This window comes from Vicugna pacos, chromosome 1, assembly GCF_048564905.1.
Source record: "Vicugna pacos chromosome 1, VicPac4, whole genome shotgun sequence".
In the NCBI taxonomy this organism is placed as follows: domain Eukaryota; kingdom Metazoa; phylum Chordata; class Mammalia; order Artiodactyla; family Camelidae; genus Vicugna; species Vicugna pacos.
The window spans coordinates 27,978,861-28,004,594 of record NC_132987.1 but is presented as its reverse complement, the minus strand read 5'-3'; the positions used below and the strand labels follow the sequence as shown (position 1 = coordinate 28,004,594).

Genomic DNA, 25,734 nt, shown 5'->3' with positions numbered 1-25,734 from the left:
GAGCATTTCCATTTTATGTGTCTATTAATAGAAAATATACATGTAGGAAAAGTTATACATAATATGAATTTATGCTTAGAATATTTTTTCTAGTGTCAAACTAAGTTAGTAATGGATATAGTTAATGATTTAACTTGTGATCTTTAACTCCAAAGTAAATGTTAATTTTCAGGTTTTTCAAATAAGTCATCAAAATTGCCTGGCTAAATGTTAAAATTGAAATTAATTTAGATTTAAAATTTAAAAATGCTGAGTTATGAAATGTAAATTTCAGAAGTCATGTTTATGCTTGTTAGCTAGCTACTATACATATGCCCATTTATGGCATCAAATATTTTCAATGGCTTACCAGTTTTTGTATTTAACATTATAATTATAGTCATTATAAGCATTCAGCATTAATGCTGAATGCCACTTCTTTTCTGAAATTAATGCATTTAAAAGAAATTCTACAGCATGTGCTGGCGATTCTCGTTTACCCAGAAACTGCTCGTTATTCTGTGTAATTTTGAATACAGTTTCACTACCCATGCAGAAACCAATGCAAGAAAAAAAAAGCCTACTTGTCAGCTGAACTAAAAATAGCCTTTTCTGGATATTTTTTTTTTAACCGTCTCAACTCAGCACTAGTGACCTACCTCCACAACTTTTAATATAACTTTTGTGACCTATGCTTCAGCACAGCATTTGTGTTTTCTCTGATTCAGAACTTTGCTTCTCGTGACCTGGGAGCTTGTTACAAGAGCAGAACTTCAGGCTGCACCTCAGATGGGCTGAATCAGAATCTGCACTTTAAAAAGATCCCCAGGTTAATCACATGCACAATAAAGTCCAAGAAGTGCTGCTTTAGAAGACTGCAGATACTTGCCTGTGCATTAATCTTCATAAACAATTCTTTCCTCTACTCAGGGAAAACACTTTCAAAAGTAAATTTCCTCTTAAAAATACCAGTTTATAAAAGGAAACAGCTATAGTTCTGTCTCTTTTTATATATTACAACTTCAGATGCATCAGGTTTTTGGGTGGGGGACGGTTTTTTTTTTTAAGTCACTGGCTTTCAAAGGATTGTCCCCTCAACCAAGAACATTAGCATCAGTTGAGAACTTGAATCCAATATATGTTTTAACAAGCAATCTGTGTTCTTAAACAGGTGAATTTAGTGCGCACTCAAGTTTGAGACCAGTTCCCAAACTTAATTAAGCAGGGGGTTCCTGGATCCCTGGCCAGATCTGTTGAATCAGAAACTCTGAACCGTGAAATCAGAAAATATGCATCTTAAATTCTGATGCAAGTAATGAGGGAACCGCATTGAGAACAAAGATTTAGAGCAGTGGTTCTCAGACTTTGCTGCACATAAGAATCATTTGGACTAAGAGTCCTGATACCAAGGTCACACTCCACGCCAATTAAGTCAGCAAGTCTGGAGGTGGGACGCAGGCACCAGTACTATTTCATACAAATGACTTTAATGTGCACCCGGGTTTGAGAAACAGCGCTCTTACAAAACATTAGGGAAGGATGACAGCAGATGGCAGGGTAGCATGGTGAAAAGAGCAAGGTACTAAGTCTCTCTAAATATCAGTATTTTCAGCTGTATAGTGGGGGAACTACCTGAAGATTAAAAAGTAAATGTAAAGACCCTGGGAGGTTTCCTTTCCCTTCATTAAGTGCATCTATTATGATCATCTTTCCTTGGTTTATATGCCAGACAAATTCTTTCCAGGCTTGAAGAAAAAAATAAGTAAAAAGAACATGGCACTTGTAAGTTGTCCTACAACATTCTTCCTACTTACAGTATGTTTGTTGGAAGATAAAAAAAAATGCCCTGAGGCTGTTTGACTTGGTTAGCAGTTATGCTTTGTAAGGTCATCCACACTTTTTCCTCTTGTTTCTCTGATTAGCTCGTGTTGCCAAAAATTAGAAGAGAAACGAATGGGTGTTTTTGATTGCGTTTTTAGCACTTAAGTTTCCACTAGTCTTGGAAAAATTAGATTGTTTTACTAGGAAAGATCTGCCATCTGGTGGTTCAAAATGGTAATGGCAGGCTGTGTAGTGGCTTCAGAGAGAAAAATGGTGTTCATGCGGTTCAATACGATGCAGAGACCAGAGTCACTTCACAGCTGCCTGCAAAGGACACATGCTGCGGCAAGCTTCTAACGAGGCTTACCTTGGCATTTTATCACCAAATAACTAATTGTTTAGTTACTAACATCTCCTTAAAAAGTACAATCCAGTATCTTTTCTGAGCAAGTAAATTTGTGTAAAATTTCTTTACTGATGTATATCACCAAATGATCATTTGATATGTAAAGTGGTCAAGACAGTCATAGGTCTAGGAAATGGTATTTCTCACATTCTCCTCACAATTAAAATGTTTTTTTCTAATAGCCATGCAAAGGAGATTCATTTGAAGTCCATCTAAGAAATACTACTTGTTTGCACTAAATTACGCCTATTCAGTTAATTTCATCTTTCAGAACAGCTTAAGAGACAGTTAATAAGCCAGTCTGATTTTAATTTCATTGCAGCAGTTTAAGAAAATGTCCATACGCTAACCCTATGTAAATGAGACAATTTCCCTGCCCCTTGCTAACAGCTGCACACTGAAATCAGTCTCTTTTTTTCCCCTCAGAATGGGCAGCCGAATCCGTGTCTACCCGAATGGATCCCTGTCTATTGGATCAGTGACAGAAAAAGATGGTGGGGATTACTTGTGTGTGGCAAGAAACAAAATGGGGGATGATCTGATCCTGATGCACGTCAGCCTAAGACGGAAACCTGCCAAAATTGACCACAAGCAACATTTTAAAAAGCAAGTGTTTCACGGGAAAGACTTCCAAGTCGATTGCAAGGCTTCTGGCTCACCAGTGCCCGAGATATCCTGGAGTTTGCCCGATGGGACGATGATCAACAACGCCATGCAGGCTGACGACAGTGGCCACAGGACCAGAAGGTTCACACTCTTTGACAATGGAACCTTATACTTCAACAGAGTTGGGATGGCAGAAGAAGGAGATTACACTTGCTATGCCCAGAACACACTAGGGAAGGACGAGATGAAAGTCCACTTAACGGTAGTAACAGCTGCCCCACGGATCCAGCAGGGTCACAAGACCAGCGCGAGAGTCAGGGCTGGAGACACAGCCGTCTTTGACTGTGAGGTCACTGGGGAGCCCAAGCCAAAAATATTCTGGTTGCTGCCTTCCAATGACATGATTTCATTCTCCAGAGATAGGTACACGTTTCACATCAACGGGTCTTTGTCCATCAACAAAGTGAAACTGCTCGATTCTGGAGAGTATGTCTGTGTGGCCCGAAATCCTGGTGGGGATGACACCAAAATGTACAAACTAGACGTAGTCGCCAAGCCTCCATTAATCAATGGTCTGTATACAAACAAAACTGTCATTAAAGCCACGGCTGTGAGGCATTCTAAGAAACACTTTGACTGCAGAGCCGAAGGGACACCGTCTCCTCAAATCATGTGGATCATGCCAGACAATATTTTCCTCACGGCTCCATACTACGGAAGCAGAATCACAGTCCATAACAATGGAACCTTGGAAATTAGGAATGTGAGGCTTTCGGATTCAGCCGAGTTTATCTGTGTGGCTCGGAACGAAGGCGGAGAGAGTGTGCTAGTGGTACAGTTAGAAGTACTGGAAATGCTGAGAAGACCGACCTTCAGAAATCCATTTAACGAAAAAATAGTTGCCCCGCTTGGAAAGGCCACAGCGTTGAATTGCTCTGTTGATGGAAACCCACCACCTGAAATAATCTGGATTTTACCAAATGGCACACAGTTTTCCAATGGACCACAAAATTCTCAGCATCTGATAGCAAGCAACGGGTCACTTATCATTTATAAAACAAGTCGGGACGACGCAGGAAAGTACCGGTGTGCAGCCAGAAATAAAGTTGGCTACATTGAGAAGCTAATCATATTGGAAATTGGCCAGAAGCCAGTTATTCTCACTTACACACGAGGAACAGTTTACTGTATCAGTGGAGACTCTGTATCATTGCACTGCGTCGCTGATGGAAGCCCCAAGCCAAATATCAAATGGACTGTACCAAGTAGCTATGTAATAGACAGGCCTCAAATTAATGGCAAATACATACTGCATGAAAACGGCACATTAGTCATCAAAGACGCAACAGCTTATGACAGAGGAAACTATATTTGTAAAGCTCAAAATAGTGTTGGCCATGCACTGATTACTGTTCCAGTAATGGTTGTCGCCTACCCTCCGCGAATTACAAATCGCCTACCCAGGAGCATCCTCACAAGGACAGGAGTGGCTGTTCAGCTCCACTGTGTGGCTCTGGGAGTCCCCAAGCCTGAAATCACTTGGGAGATGCCTGACCACTCCCCGTTCTCAGCGGCAAACAAAGTGAGGACACACGGAATTCCGTCTTTTCCCCCACAAGGTACTCTAGTCATTCAAAACCCACAAACCTCGGATTCAGGGATATACAAATGCACAGCAAAGAATTCACTTGGAAGTGATTATGCAACAACGTATATTCAAGTCATCTGACTTAAAACTGCTTGAAAAAAGCCAACATCTGTACAGAATTGATTTTTTGGAAGAAGTTTAATCAAAGGCAGCCATAGGCATGTAAATGAATTTGAATACATTTATAATATTAAATTTATAATAGACATGCAAAAAAAAAACAGGACTTGTAAATAAATGCATTATGAACTGATACTGATTTTTTTTAATGGATCTCAAAACAAACTTTTAACTTAAGGCACTTTTATTTTGCCAACAAATAACAACGAACATTAAGAGAAAACTATTAACCATAAAATAACAAGTGGCTAATGTACCTGAATTCTTCAGTAAAGAACGGACTGTTTTTTCTTTCACTAGCATTTGCCTAGTGTCCACCTTCTATCAGTGTAACAGGCATGGCACTGGGGACAGACACAATGGAAGAGATTAAATTTGCAGTCTTGATGTATAAATATTGTGGTTGGCTTATAAATATTTTACTAAAACCCACAGAAAATAAGCACTGAACTGTTTCGATTATGAGTCACCATTTTGTGCACACTGAAAACTTTCACTGATGGGGAATACAAAAATGTTTCAGTAACTGCATTTGAAGATAAATGCAGGCTGACTTTCCACGTGGCAAAAGCAGCTTAACACCTGCACATCATAAAACATGAAAAGGGACTGACAACGTCTTTACCCAAATAAACCAACTGAAAAGGTTTCTAAAGTACAGTGAAACGTCTTTGTAACTTCAAAATCAAGCACAGGAATCCCTGGTTTGGAACTGTTTATAAGGAAAATTTTCTGAGGAGGAAGCATTGCTTTATGAGCATTTATTCCATTAAGTGATAATCCTTTATGTGACGGGGAAATGTTTGGGAAAACCTAGATTTAATACATACAGTGGAGTTTTACAGTACTTAAATTTTTAAATTTGATCAAGCCTACACAAAAATGTTGCTTTTTGTAATTCACTGAATTTATATTACATGCTTAACTCAACTGGAATTAATTTGGGGGATATCATGATGCATCTTTTATAATTCTAGAGGCTAAGATTTTCCAGTGTAATTTCTCCAGCATCTATACAACTATTTGCCTATTATTAGAATCATAGGAACCTTAATAAGTGAAAATGAAGAAGAAAATGTCATAGGTCTTGGTCAGCTGTCTCAGCACACAAAACCAAGAGCTTCATTTGAGATAAACTGGGCAGGGGGTGGTCCACCTCATTGTGTTTCCATCACACACCAACTTTCAGCTCGCCCCACCTAAGAGGTGACTTGATTGCTACTTTCTCTGCTGTTGGTATCCTGTGGCCACAGGAGGTCAAAGGACACTCGTTCTAACAGTGATCTCATTCTACTTCCAGGCCAACAGGAATAAATACGAAGACTAATGTAACCCTATACGGAAGAAGCCTACAGTGTAAACAGGTATAGATCTAAGTGCCTCTTAAGTCCAACTTTATTCTATTTCAAAGTCTTATCTCTAAAGGGACCTGGGATCTCCACCTTATCTGGAAATAATCTATCTCACCAAGCAAATTACCAGGTTTGGCCAAAGGGCAGGGCTTTCCTTTGTGATCATTTTAATGCAAATTAATGCATATTCTTAAAAAAAATAAAACCCTCAGGAAAGAAGATTAAGTGGGAGGAAATATGATAAGGCTAGGTTGAAATTTCCAGTTTCTGTCTTTACCATATACAGAGGAAAACCAGTTCTGTTTTTCCTCAACTTTCTGGCAAATCTTCAAATCATAGGGCCTTACCCATATCTTAGCTTCCCCACCTAAAAAAAAGGACACAACAACAAAAAGGTATGCCCCACAGCTTTCATGTGCAAAATGATTAATAAATTAATTTCACTAAGTTCTGCAAAATATAAAGTGCATACAAATACTATGCAACAACTACAACACTCATTCAAGAAACAGTATTACTGACGTCTGCAGTGCTGAGCTACAGACACACAGGGCTCAAACTGGAAGTGGCATTTTACATACCAGTCATTCTTGAAGTAAAGTAACAATCAGGACAGAACACGACCCTCACTCACTAGGCACAACATTCACGTTTCGGACGTTCTGCCAAGGCAATCATTATATGATATTATTACTCTGAAGAAAAAAATAACTTCATAAACGCTAAGTATGATTCTCAAGAGGGAAGGAAAAAAAACCCCAAAAATCCTGATATACAAAACTAGCTGAAATGTAAAGATTCACCTTCTGAAAGCAGATAGAATATGTTAATTTAGTGAAAAGAATGGTCTTTAATGTTTTGGCAAAGTCTTTTCCAGCCCAGAGTAAACACGAAATGAGTAGGCTGGAGGGAAATCATTTCACAGTGTACAAAGCAGTTCACACGGGTGCTGCCACAGCAAAGTAAGCGGACGTGTATTTGAGGTCATTTGCATGAGTCAAACTTTGCAATGAGTAACTCACCTAGGAAGATATAAATTACTTATATAATGATTTGCAAAGGAAATGATCTACTAAGGTTGTACCAGCTGCACTTAAAAAAAAGTAGTTCTACATGGTTTGCTCATTATAGACAAGTCTATTCACAGTATGCTCGACTACATTACAGGAAAATTCTTATGGCAAAAGAAAATGAATTAACACAGAACATGGGAAAATATCCTCCACATGGTTTAAAATGCCCTGCAATTTTCACATTCAAAATTTTATGCATCTAAATCTAAAAAAATATTATATGGAATACTCTTAAGTTACACAAACTGATAATAATTTACTGTATTTTTTACTCTAATAGGAGCAAATTACCACATACTTGAACAAAGTTAAAATAGTTACTATTTCTTTATAATAAATTTGATGTATAATTTACTATACTTGTGCTTTTTGCACCAATTTATAAATACAGTATATGCAATACACAACCAAGACGGACACCAACATTAATAATTAAATTCAAAATAGCAAATACTTACCATACAAAATAAACATCAAATACATCTCTTATGAAAACCAGAGCCCTCTGGACTTGGGGGCCAGATTCTCTGGAAACCATGTCAAGTCTGAGCACTGTGGAACCTCAGGCCAGCTGCGAGATTTTTTTTTTCTCAAGTTGGCGTAAGGTTCAGGAGAACCAGAACTGGACAGAGTCATTTTTGCCAAGTCTGGCAATAAGTAATTGGAACAACTCCACTGTGGTTCTCTCGGGCCTTTAGAATTTACATGTTGAACCTTCACAAAGACTCTGGTCAATGGTCTCACCACTGAAACGTTAGAACAGTTACTTCTTACGGGCTTCCACGTACCTTCGGGTGGTTCTCACAGAAGCCTTGGTTTTAAGTTCTTGGTCTAAGAAGTTTACGAACTAAGCAAACAATCTGTGTCAGCACCTTTGACCACAACAAAAGCAAAGAAAACTCCTACATAAATAAGAACAAAGTTTATAAAGTGCTTATGAAATTACCAACATTTCAAATTAGAGCAATGCAAATCAATGTCCATTTCACCACCAAAGGTGAATGCAGAGTAAATGGGTCACTTTCCTGTCAAGATCTGACAAGTCTTTCAAATCAGTAGTTTGGTCCGGCATAGTTTGCCCAAAACAAAAACAAAAACAAAAACAAACAAAAAACCCCTCTTTATCATTAATGAATATGTAAATATTTTAAATCCACCATAATTCATTCTTTCTATAACTATGAGATTCAAAAAAAGCACCAATTTCATAAAGTCTGCTACCAAACTCTTCCTGGAGTAGGCCCACATGATCCATATTTTTCAACCTACTTTAAAGTTGAATCAAACCAAACTAAACCACACCTTTTCCTTTACTTTCTGTTTAAACGCCTTTGTATTAAATGTAGCATAAAATATAGGAAAACTTCAAAGAAATGAAACAACAAAGGGATATTTCTGAAGATGACTAATGCATTAAATTTGATTTTCTATTTTTCAGTGCAAACACAAAACTTCACGTCTTGTCCTCTTCCAGATTCAGAATTGTGACGGGTGCCCATAGGGAGTCACTCCTTGCTGCGGCTGGTTACCTAATGAGAAGAAGAAATTCAAATAAAACTGCAGATGCAAAACTGTGCCATCGGTAGATGGTACGCTCCCGTCACTGCTTTCAGTTCCAGTCTCACTCAGGAACAGGGGAACAGACCAACTAGTCAGGGAGTATCACACTAGCCCAGAGACCTCAGTGGCAGGGTCTTAATACCACAGCGTTACTCATTCTGCAGCAAGGCCAGCTCTGCGTCGGAGTCCCGCCCCTGCCAAGGCAGCACAAGGCCTTGGGCTGAGGGTAACTGGCCATCAGAAATTTCTATCTCAACTACAAAAAGGACTGTAAGTATCATAAAATATTCAAAGTTCTCAAAACTTTATAAAAGCACATCAGAGATTCTACCTTAACACTGACACTGTAACAGGTGAGAGCAAAGCTGCTTGAAGCTGGCCAGTTTTCTGCAAAGGGCTGTAGATCCTTCAGTGAGAACTGTGCAAGAGTGTGTGCACGTGAGAGTGGCTGCGTGTGACGTGAGTGTGTGCCTGTGCACGTACATATGTGTGCACACACAGACTACATAAAGAGTAGTGAGGAGGCACAGAAGAATGACACAGGCTTAGAAGTACCTACTGCTTGCCCAGTGCTGGTGGGACTACTCAAATCCAGAGGCCCCACTCACAGGGACTGACAAAAACGGAGCCCTCTGGGCTTGTGAAGAGGGCGGTGCGGCTCAGTTCCTGATATGTAGCAAAGGAGGCTGCCAGCACTGCGGATGTCAGGTGGCAGGATATATAATGTGGCTAAGAGGTGGGCCCTGGGAAGGGGACCAATCAGAGTTCAAGTCCCAGCTGCTGGCTGAGTAACCTTGGGCAAACAAGTCAACGTCCTCATTCTTCAGTTGTTTCCTCATCTGTAATAGGGAACAGTAATCATACCTCCTCTCACAGGATGGGTGAGGAATTAAGTGAATTAATACATGTAAAGTCAAAGAGTGCCTGGGTCCGAAAAAGTGCTCCAGAAATGATGGCTTAAAAAAGAAAAAGCTGCATTTTCTGAGCTGTGGCAAACAGGAACCAAGTGTGCTCCCCAGATAGGTGCTACTCTGTAAAAATCATGGCTTCACTGAAACAATTTAAAACAGAACAGGTTGTCTCAACCTTAAAATTATATCTTCTCTTTAGCCATGGAAAAATGATGAAACAATGAAACTTTAACCACACGTGTTTAGTGGACCACACTGACTGAACAGTCAGTGGAAAAGACTGATTTACATGATTTCACTGAAATTAAATGAGGAAAATAGCTTTTAAAGAGGGGTAAAAAAAGAGACCCTGGTTCTGCCCTGGGAGAGACACAAGGTATAAGGGAGGTATTCCCTCTGCCCAGGAAGACAACACAGACCGCAGCCAGGCAGTAAGTTCAGACGAGAACCAAGCTGCCCCTCAGTTCTACACACCCTGACCCACTTCCTTACGATTCCCACCAGATCCGCACCACTGCCTCAGGGCGCTCTGCTCGTCACTCGGCCTCAGGAGCACAGAATCGAGACCCAGGAGAAACTGCTGGTCCCCCGTCACTGCACGGAGGAAAACTTGCAGGACCCAGATAAAAGCTGTCGAGTTGGCACCAATATTCTTTGTACCAGGGGACGCACTCCCATTTCTAAAAGGATGCCCCATCCTGTGTCTCCAGCACAGGGTAAATGGTTTCACGGGAGCACGAGGTGTGCTGGCACTGAGACGAGACCTGATGAAACAGGTGGGTGGAACGTACCCTAGAGAGGCAGCCCGCTGCACAGCCGCGGAACACCGGGGGGAACACTGCCCAGAGATGCCACCTGCCACGTTCTAGGTTTTGATTGCTCCCAGGTGCCATCAGGAAGGGTAGGATGGCGCAGTGGTAAGAGCGGTCTCAGCCCTAGTGACCCAGAGATGGGTCTGGTGCTGGCCTCTCTGTATGAGACTGGGTGGCCACCTACCCTCCTGTCAGTAGACTTGAAGGCATCAGCCAAGCTGTTCTCTGGGGCATTTAGCTCTATAAGAAAAGCACCTGGCGTTCCACCAGGGTTCTCCAGATAGAAAGAAACATTCCCAGATTCAGATGGAAGCAAAAGGAAAACAGCTTCACTGAACTCAAGGAAAAGATTGGGGTTTTTTTTCCCCAGGAAAAGAAGCATTCAAACCGAAACCGAACAGAATGAGAAAAACCTGGACTAAATGGGACATGAAAACGGCACCAAGGCCAATGCAGTTTTGGGGGACTGGCTTGTTTCTCATGCCCGGGAGCCATCTGCTCCTGACGGAGGGTACTTACTAGAAAGCTGCTTCTGGAGCTGCCGCACCAGGGCGGCCGTCTGCTGCTGCTGCTGGGTCTGCTGCAAGCCTTGCCTGGGAAACTGGAATCAGGAGGAAGGGGACATCAGCGCCCATCACAGACAGGGGAAGAAAGTCTGCAACCTGCTTTTGAACTGGTCTTCATCCACGCCCCGGTCACCACCTGGGCATCATCTGAAAGTGCCCAATCCCTTCCAAAACCCATCTCGGGGTGGTGACGTGGCATTTCCTGGAAAAGCCCTGAGGAAGGAGTCCAGCGGTGCCCAGGGGTTCAGATATCCTTGTTACCTCCCCCTTCACCAGGCGGCTGGTTAGTATCACCACGTTACAGACCACGTGCATCAGCAAAATGAAAGCTGTCTGGTGGGAGGGTTTGGTCAAGCACCTCAGGCAGGTCCTGCATGAGAGGAGAGCAGGGGCCTAGGTCTAGGACTCATCTGGACTGTGCCCTCCGGCCTGGTGGAGGATGGAGACCAGGCAGGGTGAGCCCAGCAAGGCACAGAGGACACACACGTTAAGGAGGCACTCACCCCCAGGGTCGTGAGGTGAGGGCCCGCGTGCCTGGTTCTAGCCAGTAAACTGATAGAATAATCGTGGTGGTTATTCCAAAGGGGGGAAAAACCTACCTGGTAGAAGCAAAATTACCTTTGATTAAAATCATCAATAGTGCTGATTTACTTTTTTCCCTTACCCTTCAAATTTCACACTGTCACTCTTCTTCCTTCTTTCTTCCCTTCTGTCCCTCTCCCCCTTCTTCCTGCCTGGCTTAGGCTTGTTGTCACAAAGGATGTGCTCCGATGCAAGGCAAACTTACTCAGATACACATCGGAATTAATGGCACTACTTCCCCACTTACCTCCACAGCGCCCCCCCACCTCTGTTCAGGAGGCTGTGGGTCCAGAGACCTGACCCCCAGTGGGGCGGGGCACTCCCAGGAGACTGCAGGGCGGGAGCAGAGTACAGTCGGGAGGAAGCAGAATAGTTTTGTTTTTTTGCCAATTTCCTCTCTGTTGGGTCGGTGCTGGTGGAACGCATGTCACCCTGGGATGGCCACGGCTCCTGTCAGCAGCCCTCTCCATTTCTCTCCCTCTTTTTGCCCCACTGGGGCTGTGGGTAGTAACTGCTTCCAGCCCTGGCTGTTTCATCACTCCTAGTTTCCCTTAACCCTGTCCATACCTCTACAAACAGTCTTCTTCTAAAAACTCAATGACCCAATATGAGTACGGTATCTACTTCCTCCTCAGAGCTTACCAATACGGCTGAAAGTAACCTGGGATTACAGTCAGGGTTACTAGATTTAGCAAATGAAAACACAGAATGCCCAGCTAAATGTGAATTTCAGATAAATAACAATTTTTCAGTTCTAAGTATGTCCCAAATACTGTATAGGACAAATACTGCATTTAGTAGAAGTATGTCCCACACAGTATTTGGGACATAATTCTGCTAAAGAGTTAATCACTGTTTACCTGAAATTCAAACTAATTGGGAGTCTTGTATTTTATTCGGCAATCCTAAATTAGAGGGCACTGCCAGGTTAATTCTTTCAAAACTGAATATTTGGCACAGCCATTGCCTCAACTCTTTCTCTCCCACTTGACTGTGAGTGACTTCAGGATAAAGACTTGAGCTTATTTCCTGATGCATCGCTAAGAATGTATCCAGCATTACCAGGTACACAGTAGGTGCTCAGTAAAAATGAACAGAATGATTCACTCTAAAGTGTCTTCAATTTCCAGATAACAAGAAAGGTACATTTCCACCAATGTTACTATTTTCCCTGACACAAGGCAGGAAAATAGCACTTTTCCAATTTTTTCTTCTATTGCCCAAGTCAAGAGGTAAAAAGGAAACAAAAACTCATTTTTCAGACCTGGAAATGTCAGTGCTTTCTTTTCTATTCAGTGGTTTCTATGCTTACTTGGAAATATCACTCGATTTGTTTAACAAAACCTAATGTGGTACTAGGTAGTGTTCTAGACTGTACACAGGTACACCTTAGCCCACTTAAAATCTGATGTGGTACCAACCATCCTCAGTCTGTCATCCAAAGTCCTTGGGGCGGATATGTTACAGAATTCAGCGCAGGTCCAATTTACCATGAAATAGTCATAATATACAGACTAAGCAAGGTCTACAACAGTACTCCATAATCAAACATTGAATTTCTGCAGCAAAACAGTCCTCTAGAGGTTCTAAAAATCACAGTCTGTGTATGTTGGATCTCCCCTGTTTAAATGTGATAAAGAGGGAAAGATTTCTCTGAACTCTATCCACGCAGGACATGGTCACGGTTTCTCTCAGCTCTGTGCCTTCGCAGACGTTAATCCCTCCTCTGAGAATACCGTTCCCGCCCCCTTCCCCCTACCCTCCTGCCCCTAAAAGTTTTCCTCCTTCAAAGATCAGCTCAAGTTCTCGCCTGCTCCCTCAGGCATCTGAAGAGTGAGTCGTTGCTCCTGTATTCTTACCACCACACAGATGCCATTACTATCAAACATGGGGTACCAGGACAACTGCCCCTCTCTCTAGTGTTCTGGGTTTTGAGTTTCTTGGGGGCAGGAGCTGTGCTGTGTTTCTTCTGCAACCACAAGACAAAGCACAGAGCTCAACAAATCAGGTCTAACTCGCCACCACGGCACAGCCACGTTCCTGCTGAACAGCAGCAACAGTAAAAAACTGATGTATTTTGACTGAACCCTAAATTCCTATTTGGACAACACACATTTACTCAGGAACCTTAAATTTTTCTACTCAGTCACTAGTAAGGCAAAAATGCATCACTAACTAATAATTTCTATTTGAGTAACTGTCATTGAGTCCTTTTGGTCTCAGAACAGCTGACATCTCGGGGCTCCCCCTTCAGCAGCAGCAGCAGACACTGACCAATTATGATCAGCAGCAGGGCTGATTCAGTTAGTGATGGGCCTTCACACTGCCTCACAGCTGGTTAACATGTCTTGCCTTCTGAACTGTGTTTTCCTTTGCTTATGGATAATGTGTAGAGTTTATTTCCTTCATTGCCAAGACACCCAGTAAATGAGTTGTCCAAATCCAGGTACTTTTCTGGGTTCCAGGGACACCAAAGTGAGTAAACACAGTCCTTGCCTCCTGACAGCCGAGTCCTGACACCTGTAATGACACTATCAGTCTGCAAGGAACAAAGTACCAAGGCAACATTGACTGTACACCTGCACGGCCGACTGACAGGCTCCACAGACAGATTCACGCTCCTCTGATGCACAGAACACAAAGTTTTGCAGAAGAGACCACAGCACCACCCAGGCCTCTCCACCGAGCGCCTGGACAGAAGGACATGTGCTCTGGACAGCACACTCAGGACCAGCAGCTGGTGGATTTCAGTTTTTAGTATGCATTCATTTTCAAGTTAACTAGTAACTTCCACGGAGCGATTTTTTTTTGATCTGCACATAGTTTAAAAAAAAATTCAAAGTATCTGTCCTGTTACCACAAATCTCCCAACAAAGTCTTCCCCATCCTCCTGTAAATACCACTCCTTTCCCTTCAAAAAAAGAGAAAAAAAAATTCCAAATGTATGCAAAGGAAAGCACCATGGTTCAGTGAAGTTCAATGGACCTAAGTTCTTCCACTCAAAACTTGCAAAGCTTTCTGTTAGCATGTTTTCTGGCTCATCCGACCAGGACACCCTGAGTGTAAGATGAAAAAAAATGACAGAGCGGGATGGTGTAACATCATTTTCTTAAAAGCTGGAAGCAGCTTTAAAGAAAAGACCATAGCCTGCCAACATATTTAGCTGAGTTAATTTAATCATAACAACTCGTATGCTTTAAAAGTATTTTTCAAGTCAAGAAGAATAACTTAGGCCAAAACTAGAGATGTCAAATACAACTTTCCAGCAAGGGCACCTACTCTCTTTCCAGATGCTCTTGCTTCACGGAAGACAAGTGACTTATGTAAGCAAATGACAACACCAGAATTTCATCTGTAAGCACAAGTTTTTCTGACTCTCTCTCTTCACAGAGAAGTTCTCTTTGTTTTCTGATGACACTTTTTGAATAAAGCACCAGTTTCTGTCCTAAGTTAGCTGTGACTCTTAGGTACACCCTCCACAGCAGCGGTGCCCCTGCCTGCATGGTGTTAATGATCGCTGTCCCCCGTGGCCCACGTCAACAAGGAAACAGTCAAAAAGCAGTGACTCAAACCCGAGTGCCTTTCCAGGTCCCCTGCATTCAACCTCCTCCTCCAAGGCTTCCCAATCTTCTCACACGCCTCCTGACCTCTGTTGTGGGTTGAATTATGCTTCCCCCAAACACGCTGGTGTCCTAACCATCAGTACCTCAGACAGTGACTATTTGGAGGCAGTCTTTACAGAGGTAATCAAGTTACAACGAGGTCATGTGGGTTGGACCTGATGACTAGTGTCCCTGTAAAGAAAGGGGAGTTTGGACACACACGCACACACACACACAGGGAGAACGTCAGGAGCGGATGAGGCTAGAGATCAGGGCGACGTCTCTACGAGACAAGGAGTGTCAAAGATGCCCAGCAAACCTCCAGAAGCTGGAAGAGAGGCGGGGAGCAGAGTTCCCTCTCACAGCTCTCAGTAGAAACCAGCTCTGCCAACACCTGAATCTTGGACCTTCTGCCTCCAGCCCAGACTATTCCTGCTGTTTAAGCCACGCCCTCTGCGGTGCTCCGGCAGGGCAGCCCCAGCGAAGGAGCACAGCCTCGCCAGCGCTTCTCCTGCTTTCCAGGTGCCGTGCAGCCCTTCCGCAGCTTCTGGTTGAGTCCAAGCCGCCTGGTGGCAGGGGGCAAGCCTGGCACGTCATCACTGCCTCGGCCAGAGTGCTGGCCTCCCCTCTTACGTACTGAGTGCGCGTCTGTCCGCTTGTGAGCGTCACCAGACAGCGGGAGGGCACGTCATGGGAGGGCGGTGGCTGTGTCAGCGCTATCGCTTCTCCCCTGAGACTACACGGGTGACAACTCTGAATGAGTCAGAGCTGGTGTCTCTTCAACAGCTAGCTACCGCTCCGGCTCCAGCAAAGAAACAAACAGAATGAAGAACCCTGGCCAGTAACAAGAATTGGATCTGCTGGAGACGTTCATAATAAGTACAAATAAATACACTGATAATACGTGTAATAAATCTTAGTGGAACTAATGAGAAGAGGAACAGTACCTAAAGATCAAAAAATATATAAATTTTTTGTTAACATGGCTAAGGCTCCGGTGCTATTGCTGTTCTAAAGATATATCATTAGAATTTTTTTCTTATATTTCTTTTTTTTTTATCATGAGAAGACCAAAAAAGAGCAATAGAATACATATCAAAATATCCCCGAACAGCAGTATTTTTGAAATTGGAAACCCATCTAAATGTTCGACAGCAGGTGGGGTGGCTACACAAGTAACAGCAGATCAACGGACTGACTTCACCGCTACTTAAAAATTACAAACACGTGGACTATATTAATAAACTTAAAAGTCTATATAAATAAGTGCACTATAATAAAAATATGCAAAGTAAGAATGATAAGTGTAAAAATCCAAGATCACTGACCATCCCAATAACTTCTAATTCTGAAATTACCTGATATCTATCATTTTAAGTGACAAATTTCTTAGCCCATTCCAAGACTTATGACACATCAACATTTCTCTGTACGAGTAACTGTTGCCTAGGTGACAATCTGCACTCGAAATATCAAAGCAAGACACTATGCTTCTCAAGGTAGCTTTTAAAAAATTCCAGCTCAAAAAGAAAAACAGGTCATAAAAAGCCTACTGTGGATTTTACTACCCATTAGGATTACTGTGAATGAAGGTATCTGTTTCTGTGGAATGACTTTCCTATGAACACAATGGGGACAATCACCTGCATGACCCAACTTAACCCACTCAATCCCAGGGTTGGAAGTATTTTTAGCCAGTGAGAGAGGTAGAACACCCTATATTAAACATGTCGATATGGTCTTAGAAATCAAAATTGAAGAAGTTTGATATATATTCTTTACACAAAAAACATACTAAATACTAATGAAACTACTAGAATGAGTAGAGATATACTAAATTCCGTTATAATAGACTTGCTTTAATTCTAGTGGAACAGAGGGACAGGGTCTCCTATCAGTTCTGCATAAGCCAGACCTCTGCTTCCAATTCTAACTAAAAATTTAAAGACAAATTCTACTCCAGCCTATAAATTTAACCTTGTGAAAGAATCAAATGTTTATTTTCCCCCTACCCAAGCTAACAGTTACATTTCAGGCACCTGACGTCCACATCCATTTGTGATATGCAGCAGGAGTCTCTTAGAATAAAACTGATTTTTATAACCTAAATATTTAATATATTCCTACATGTTACATTATAAATCAACCAAGATACTATGTAGTAATAGGTGGATGAAGGTTAAAGAGAAAGACCAATGAAGGGAACTGTTAATGTCTGCTTAACTGCAAGTCAGTATTTTTGAAAAGTAAAACTCATCACTTTAGGGTGGCGGTTATACATCTGTGTGATTAAATATAACTTTAAGTATATAGGTTAAACGTGCAGAGAGAAAGATTTTCTTACTATTTGTGAGCCACTTTCGTGTGCATCTTTCATGTACAACGTATTTAACTACATATATGAATCAAGGGTTAAAAAGCAGCTAAAAATGTGCAATATCCTACTGTTATATATTCAAAAGTAACTGAAGAATCCTACATTTCATGTTTGCTTTCTTGTTAAAGTAGGTGTTACACAACCATTTCTTTATTATCAGTGGCCAGCCAAAGAAGTTATAATTCTTAAATCAATGGGTTCCTTATACTTATTAGTGAAGTGCTCATTTATGAATCTGCATTAAATCTCTGAAAAGGCATTATTATATTACAGCTATTTCCTCAGTACTTTACATACTCCTCTGCTGCTAAAGTGATCATTACAGCATAAGAAGTCTTTGTTTTAAGTTAGAAAGAAAAAAGGCTAAAGATGTGTCTGGTCAACATCAAATATTCCAGACACTCAACATGCCATAATTGGTACATATTCTATCATTTATTTCTTGGCTGCCTGTAAATACCACCAGAATGCTTCGCTGTATTCAACAAAAGAGTAGGGTGACTTTAAGCTTTATTACTACTGCCTGATATCATAATATGCCTAGTGGAAAGTGAATTTTATAATTGTCAAATTTAATCTGATACCAAATGCAACTACAGAATACTGAGTAAAGCTGGAGAATTTAAACTCTCCCCAGAAGCTGCACATTTTAAAACCAAAGAGTCGAATGTTAGGCTTCATATTTAAAACATAACTTAGAAACAGACAAATGGGGAAGAAGGGAAGGTTCTTCCTTAAAACAGAATACAAACATTTAAATGCAGAAAAAATACTGTGAATAGCAAATTATCATTTTTCTACTACCACAGTAAAAATGGATTTAGGCAAGAAAGATTTAATATACGCTAACACCGGTGGGTGAAGGCGTGATGAGTAAAAGTATCCCCATAAATTAGTTATTAATTACAAAAGGAAAATCAATAACTTCACAGTGGAGAAATCTATCACATTACTTACACAGAGAAATTAAAGTAGTTTCACCAATAATGTATATCCTAATGTGATACACTAAGACACATCCTGCCAAAAATGCACAATCTGAATCGAATTATGAGGAAATACAAATCAAACAGTAACATTCTACAAAATCCTATACGCTTCAAAAATGTCAATGTTATGAAGACAGGGGAAAAAAAAGGCTGCAGAACTGCTGCAGATTAAAGGTAAGTAAAAAGACACAAAGGCTAAATGCAAAGTGTGGTATCACACTTTGGAAAAGTGTACAAAAGGAAAAAACTACCATAAAGGGCATTATTGGTGCAAGTGACACAATGTGCAGAAGACATAGAGATTATAGTGTTGTGTTGTTAAATTTCCTGATTTTATTAATTTACCAAGTTTCTGTAAGAGAATATCCTTATTCTTGAAAAAGCACACTGAAGAATTTAGAAAATGGGGCATGAGTCTGCAACTCACTAATATATACAGATCCGGGGGAAAACTGCACATGTGTTTGTATATATACACACAGAGAAAGAGAAAGAAGATAATAAAGCAAATGTGAGGAAATGTTAGTAATGAGTGGATTTGGGTGAAGGGTTTATGGCAATTCCTATATTATTCTTGTAACTCTTCTGTTCATTTGAAGTTTGTTCAAAATAAAGTTACATCTTGTCCCTGGGTGGAACATTAGAGTCCGCTACCAGTATCCCACGCAAAAGCGTCCCTTCCACAGCATTTGTAAGTAACAGCTCATCTCTGCTAACACCCACCTCTGACGATGTAAGAAGTAGGCAGCCTGTGAAGGTTTATATACTACTGCCTCTGCTTGGAAAAGGACTTTTCAAATAGGTTGCAGTACATGTCACAGACACCTTTGGGGCTGGGGGGAAGCATCAGAGCTAGAAAAACTACATCCATGATAAAGAATTTCCTTAAAAATGAAGATCAAACTGGCCAAGGCAGAGGCTTATAAAATGTCCTCGAGATGCCCTGTCACAGTTAACCATGTTCCATTATCAGCCTTTTCCCACCTAACTCTACTCTGATCCCTCCTAACGGACCACAGCCCCAGCCATACTGTTCCTTCTCTACTACAAACTGCCAAACGAACCTTCTTTCAAATCCTGTCCTGGAAAGAGTCTACCTCAGTGCTTTCCAAAACATGAGACACGCGTGTGGTAAGCCAGCTTGTCTGAGGGCTTTAGGATGTATTTAAGGAAACAAAAAGAGGCAATTTAAGGAAAGACAAGCCTTAATAAATAATAAAGAAGGGGTGTGGCGCTTGCAGCAGTAAAAGCTGTTGTAAACTCAGCTGGAGAAAACGCTGACTGATGCTACGCAGGTAACATTTCAAAATTTGATTTACAAAGCCACAGAAGTGAATTATGATTACATGAAAATTTCATGAAATTACATGAAATAAACTGCATGAAAATTCTCACAGCAAATACTAACTGGCTAAAATTGGAGTTTATTCTAAAAAATAAAACTTTAGAAAGTATTCTCATGCCTCTTTGAGATAATAGTAAAAACTCAAAGCAAAGCAAGATAATCTTCTAAATACATATATAGTAAGTTATCATTTTAATACTATTTAGGGAAAAAGCTTGGTTTTTCAATATACATATTTTAGTCCATGGAAAAGTCTCAAGAAATTTGAAGAAGAAAAATGGTGTAAACTACTTAACCCCCAATATTTATTTATACCTTTCTATGAACACTAATCAACTGACTACGACAATAACACAGTCCTATTCTGGTAAGTTTCTAGGGAGAAACTGCTAGAGCATATTAGGCTATTTCAGTTCTTAATCTTGTGGGACATGAAAAATGCAATCTGCCTTTAAAGAATCACACACACACCCCCTGCCCCACCAAAAAAAAAAAAAAAAGGAGAAGAAGAAACCCACACGCCTGGTTCCAAAACACCAGGCCTTACCAAAGGCTGCTGGGGCTGCATTGCTTGGAGACCAAGGGTCTGGCTCTGGGGCTGCGAGGACTGCGGGGGCTGGGGGGGCTGCTGCATCTGGAAAGAAACAAACAGCATCAGACATTTAGAAGTAGGAGGTTAGTATCATTCCACTCCCCACCCCGCAACAGACCTTTCCCCTAAGTGTTCTGTTGCAACAAAAATGACACACACCTGCCTCCTCCATCTCTGCCTTGCCAAGCACTGTTCAGCCTTCAACACAAGACCTAAATCTGCTCCTCACCGAGCCTTCTCAGACGACTCCAGCCCCGGGGACCTCGTCTTTGGCAGTCACGGTGTTCCCTGCCCAAACCACCCCGCACCACCCAGGGACATCCTCTGTACTACTTCTTGTTTTAACTCCTTTCGTGTCATTGGCTCTTCCACATGTTTTATTTCATCTGACACCACCAGCTCAGACAAGACTGCTCAGTAGTTCTCTTTTCATGCCCTATAATAGCTAAAGTAACTCTTGGATTTAGATTCTTTTTTTTTTTTTAAAGGAAGATATAGATGTGAGAAGTTCAGGCATAAATTACCAGCATAAAATCATAAATTGTGTCTGTGAAAGTTGGCTCAAATACCTGGCTCTTGGAGAACACTTCCAAGTCACCAAAGAGACACAGACGAGGCATCCACCAGAGGGGATACCACAGAGGAAAGGAGAATAATAGATGCTTTATCTCAATGACCTTTAAAGTCTCCTCCATCCAAACACCCAGACACTTCAGCTTGATGATGACAGCGCCAGGCTTCTTTTCATCCTTTGTATTTTTCCAGCTTGGAGTGCGCATACTATCCCCCAAATTATTTGTCTTCTTTAGGACAAGGTAATCAACAGCTATTGCCAGATGGCATTTCTCACTAAGTGACAACAGTCATGGATTTGGAATCCTAGCTGAGTTCTGGGCAGGCCCCTCTCAACATGGACAGTGCAAGTTGGACCAGAAACACAGTGACTACAATACAAAGCCATTCTCCACTGGGCTCCCTGTGGACCCTTCCAGGAAAAACCAATCCATCTTCATAATTATTAATCTATTCCTTTGTAGAGGTAGCCAATCACCAAAAAAGGAATACATGTAATTCAGATGCACAAGCAAATCATTTCCCCTTATTTCCAAGGAATGTGTCGGTAATAAGAAAAGTATCAGGAGGACACAGCATGTTAACTGGGATAAAACATACACATTAACCATTAAGGAAAATTTTCAAAATTTGTAGCCTAAAAAAAATTCCAGTACAAGACAGGAAGTAGTAAACAAATAAATAACGTAGTAACTTTCCTCAGTGATTTGGAAATGAGAAATTTTAAAAGAGGGAAACTTAAGTATCAGTTCTAAACCATTCGGAAACATACATTCAGAACTTGGGGATAGTTATTTTTATTTAAGAAAATACCACACTGAGTTTAGTACTCATATTCGTGAGAATATTGCCGAACGAGGGCTTTACTTTCATTTTCTTATTTAATTTTCACCACCCATTTAAGAGGTAGGCACTATAATTATTTCCAGTTTACTTATGACAAAACTAAGGGTAAAGGGGTTTTGACCATGTTGGAGGGAACATCTACACTGTGAATGGGATCGGCGATGGCAGGCCACACGCCTCCCTGAAACTAGTATCACACGTTTTCAATTTTATGATACATTTCTTCCCATGCTTTAACCGGTGAAAACTGGAATTCAATTCATAGCATCTTATAACTGTGAAGCCCAGTTCTGTTCAAGATTTGTGTTGGCTTCTGTCAACCTGATGACACTGCCAACCAGAATTTTTTGGATTACCTTGAATTCACACCTCAAGCCCGGTTGAGCTCATGGTTCAAGTATTTCCTTCCCACCATCCAGTGTCAAGGTTGAGACACGTAAGTTCTTTTGCTGGCCCTTTCTGCATGACAGCTTTATTTCTCATTGACCTCATACAAAAAGTATAGTCCTTGGATGCCTCAGTTCTACTAGATTCCCCATTCTTGGTGTTTTTGTTTTCTTTTTTTATCTTTCTTAGAAATACATAAAAAGACAGTGTATCTCAAGTTGGACTGCTGATAAGATTAGAGTCCAATGTACAGACAGACTCATCAGGCAATCTCCAATCCATTAACACAGGACAAGCTTGCTAATAATGAAGACACATGGAACAGGTCAACGCAATAGCCTGTATTTCCTAAACAAGGGAGGTAGAAGCAAGAATGTGTCAAGGGCAGGAGCCCTTTATCTGGAAGACTCAAATATTCATATCAAATAAATGAAGAACAGTTCTCTGGATTCCACCAGAGACGAGATGAAATACTGCACCTATGTAACTCCAACTTCACAGCCCAGTCAGACTAGAAGTGTGAAAGAAAATTTTTCAGATTACAGACTCCTCTAGAAATCTAATGAAAACTCTGGACAGCTCAATTTTGGTTTGTTTGTTTGTTTTTTAAACACATATAAGAAATCTGAAACTCAATTGCATGGCCTCTGATTAAGCTGTGACTGGGTAAGGGGAGGCTTACTATTAAGATACAAGCTTACTATTAAGATTACTATCCAGCTACCCTCCTGAACCTTCATGAAAGGAGACAGATGGTCTGCAAGATGCACAGAGAACTGAAACTAAATTACACCAGTTTAGCTCCTAGTGTCAAATACCCAGGATTCTCTGGAACTAGGCAATTAAAATCTGAAGTGTCTGTTACTTCTTATGACTGCTGGGGACCCAACACACATTGCACTCACCCTCAGCCCCTACCTGGAGGAGTCTCTGCTGCTGTCGAACCTGCGGCTGTCTGGGCCTCATCGGGTCCTGAGACAGGGGCACCGAGGGAAGGTTTGGATGCGTGGAAGTCAGCACCGCATCGATTCCTCCACCCACCAGGGGGCTCTGCTGAAGGGATTGATGATTCAGTCTGGTAAAGAACAACACAACTTGTTTTCAGGCCCAAGCGTACTGTCAAATTTTTAATCAGTGCCACTGGCCCATTGCACACATTCACAAAGAAATGATTGTGTTCAATAATCACGTGTATAATTCAAAAGCAATAAAGGCCAATGGTTAAATAACCTAGATTCCCAGGGATAGATGGTGTCACTTGACAGAGGACAGAAAGCACGCTTACTACTTACAGAAAAATTGCAATCGTGGATAAATTACTGTTTGAAAATGTTTTAACAGTTTTAAAATAATAAGTTACATTAACTGCGCATTTCATCTGGAGCAGGCACCATGGGAAGAGTCTGAAATTTATTACTTCGTTTACTCCCCCCACAGCTGTCCTTTGAGGGCAGCAGTTTTGTTATTTCTATTTTTAAAATGAGAAAACAGAGCTAGAAGTAAGGGACCAAAGGTATTCAGACAGCAAATGGCACAGGTGGGATTTAAACCCAGAACTTTGGGGCTCTGAAATTCAAGTTCTTAGGCAATATGTTAATGCTGCCACTTACTAGACAAATAATACATATAATGCATGTTTTCCAAATTTACTTATTCCCAAATGTGCTACCATCAGCCTTGCCAACTTTCTGAACAGTGAGCACTCGGAGTTGATGTGCAGCCTTTGATGCTACTGCATGGGGAACCAGGCTGCGGTCCACTGTAGTGCAACACTCTGCATGACACCGAACTCTGAGACCAGTGCCATCCAGCACAACCTTCCACAGCGACTGAAACGTCCTACACCTTTGATGTCCATTAGGGTAGCAACTGGCTACATCAGGACCAGCTACATCATTTCTGGTCTCAGTGCAAAACCAGAATGCAGGGCTCTCTGATGAAGAATTAGTAGGAATTTCAAGTAGGTGACAGCAGAGCATTAAAATCAACCACGCAGGCCTTCTAAACACAACACCCTGTGTGAGTGCACAGGTCACACATCTTTGAAGCTGGTCCTACTGGCCACATGTGGCTAATGAACACTTGAAAAGTGACTAGTGCAACTGAGAAACTAGTTTTTTTAATTTAACCTTAGTCTAAATTTAAATAGCCCATGTGGCTGGTAGCTACTACTATGGACAGAGCAGTTATACACTGTGTCTGTAAGATCCAATTAAAGCAAGAACTAAAAAAGAATCTTCCATGATCCTGTTTTGCCAACCATTCCTGAAGTGGAACAGGCAGAAACTAAGATATATAACAAACCCTTTATGGACACCATGCACAAGGAGCGTTGCATCATTGGCTTTCTGGCTCTGACCAACATATTCTAGTAAGGCACTGCTAACGATAATCAACATGTTTTTTATCTTACATATTTAGAGCCAAAAAACCTTTTTGAAAGAGGAAGAAAAAAGAACACTAGAGCTGACATAGTGGTATCATCGAAAAATGTTACACAAATACTGTGGGAGATGTGAGTCCAGCCATAAGGGCCTTTGATAAAATAAACAAGATAGGGCATTGTTTATTTTGAACCGCTATCTGGATGCTGCTAAAAATGAGATGACAGAATGAAAATTATATGCAGATATACAAGTTCATAAAATCAATTATAAAGCACCACGCCTTAGAAAAAGCTTAGCAAAGACAAGAATTTGAGTGTCTACACTGCAATCATCATTTCCACATGTATCACCTCTGAGAGCCACTCAAGGGCTGCAGGTACGGCGATGCCTGCTGCTGGACGTAGCCGCTCGGCGGCTGCTGCATCTGTCTGAGTCTTTCCATTAGCACCGGGTTGGAATGTGCGGCCGGGTAGGTTCTGGAATTATAGGTAGGAGACAGGACCACGCTGCCAGCCTGCTGCTGCGGGGTCTGCTGCAAAGGCATCTGGGTTCCATACATCGTATAGCCCTGGGGCATGGTCTGCAGGCAGGCACAAGAACAAAATCAACGTTTCCACTTACCAACAGCTTTCCTATCACTAAGATACGTGGGGCAAAAAACAAGGCCACGAGAAGCCCCCTGAAACTCATTGTTCTCAAAGGCTCTTCTGCCTCTAAATAGGAAGAAGAATACTGTGGAGGCAGAGAGAGCAGCCAGAAAGTCACTCAATGAACTGGCTGTAGAATTTCACGTTCGCATCTGTTTCACAGAGAAGGAAGCCAAGACTCAGAGTAACCTGCAGTTACACAGCTTGTAGGTTGCCAGGAGTTCTGTCAAGGTCTGATCCCAAGGCCAATTATCTTCTTACTCTACCGCGATTCTTCTCCAAAGCTAGCTTTGAACATGATACACTCAGTCATAAATTACATCATTATAATACAATGTACCATAGGTATTCAGGGACTGTTAACTACTTCAATATCTACCATCATCAATAGAGGTCTGAATTTGTTTGTTTTTAATTCAAGAAGCTCCTAAAATGTTGCATGCCCTTTATTCAATCCTGAGCTTGTTTAATGATCACTGGTAATGCTTTTTTTTTTTTTGAAATGTCAATTATAATCAATAAGCAGAAGTGACTAAATTCCTTACCCTGTAAG

The 25,734-nt window shown here is 41.4% G+C and overlaps 2 protein-coding genes across 27 annotated transcripts in view; one reads left to right on the top strand and one right to left on the bottom strand.

Moving 5' to 3' along the window:
* The window catches only part of IGSF10 (immunoglobulin superfamily member 10), a 206,289-nt gene extending 197,677 nt beyond the window's left edge, over nt 1-8,612 (top strand). For 15 of the 18 annotated variants that reach the window (XR_012071801.1, XR_012071805.1, XR_012071803.1 and 12 more), the window contains 2 exons: nt 2,633-5,944; nt 8,444-8,590. Coding sequence is in view for 1 of the 18 variants with exons in the window: in XM_072959101.1 (XP_072815202.1) it covers nt 2,633-4,431; nt 5,881-5,894 (1,813 nt within the window). In the remaining 17 variants the exon portion in view is untranslated. Of the gene's footprint in view, nt 1-2,632; nt 5,945-8,443 lie in introns of those variants that run through there. The other 3 variants (XR_012071804.1, XR_012071792.1, XM_072959101.1) reach the window with 3 other exon arrangements.
* MED12L (mediator complex subunit 12L) overlaps nt 742-25,734 on the bottom strand; it is a 295,438-nt gene continuing 270,445 nt past the window's right edge. For 3 of the 9 annotated variants that reach the window (XM_072959111.1, XM_072959137.1, XM_072959128.1), the window contains 5 exons: nt 24,885-25,114; nt 23,066-23,222; nt 20,297-20,383; nt 10,808-10,889; nt 8,401-8,534 (listed from right to left, as the gene is read on the bottom strand). In XM_072959111.1, coding sequence (XP_072815212.1) covers nt 8,482-8,534; nt 10,808-10,889; nt 20,297-20,383; nt 23,066-23,222; nt 24,885-25,114 — 609 coding nt within the window. In that variant the 3' untranslated portion in view covers nt 8,401-8,481. Of the gene's footprint in view, nt 786-4,837; nt 4,925-6,209; nt 6,300-6,513; nt 6,595-7,793; nt 7,878-8,400; nt 8,535-10,807; nt 10,890-20,296; nt 20,384-23,065; nt 23,223-24,884; nt 25,115-25,734 lie in introns of those variants that run through there. The other 6 variants (XR_012071818.1, XR_012071817.1, XR_012071816.1 and 3 more) reach the window with 6 other exon arrangements.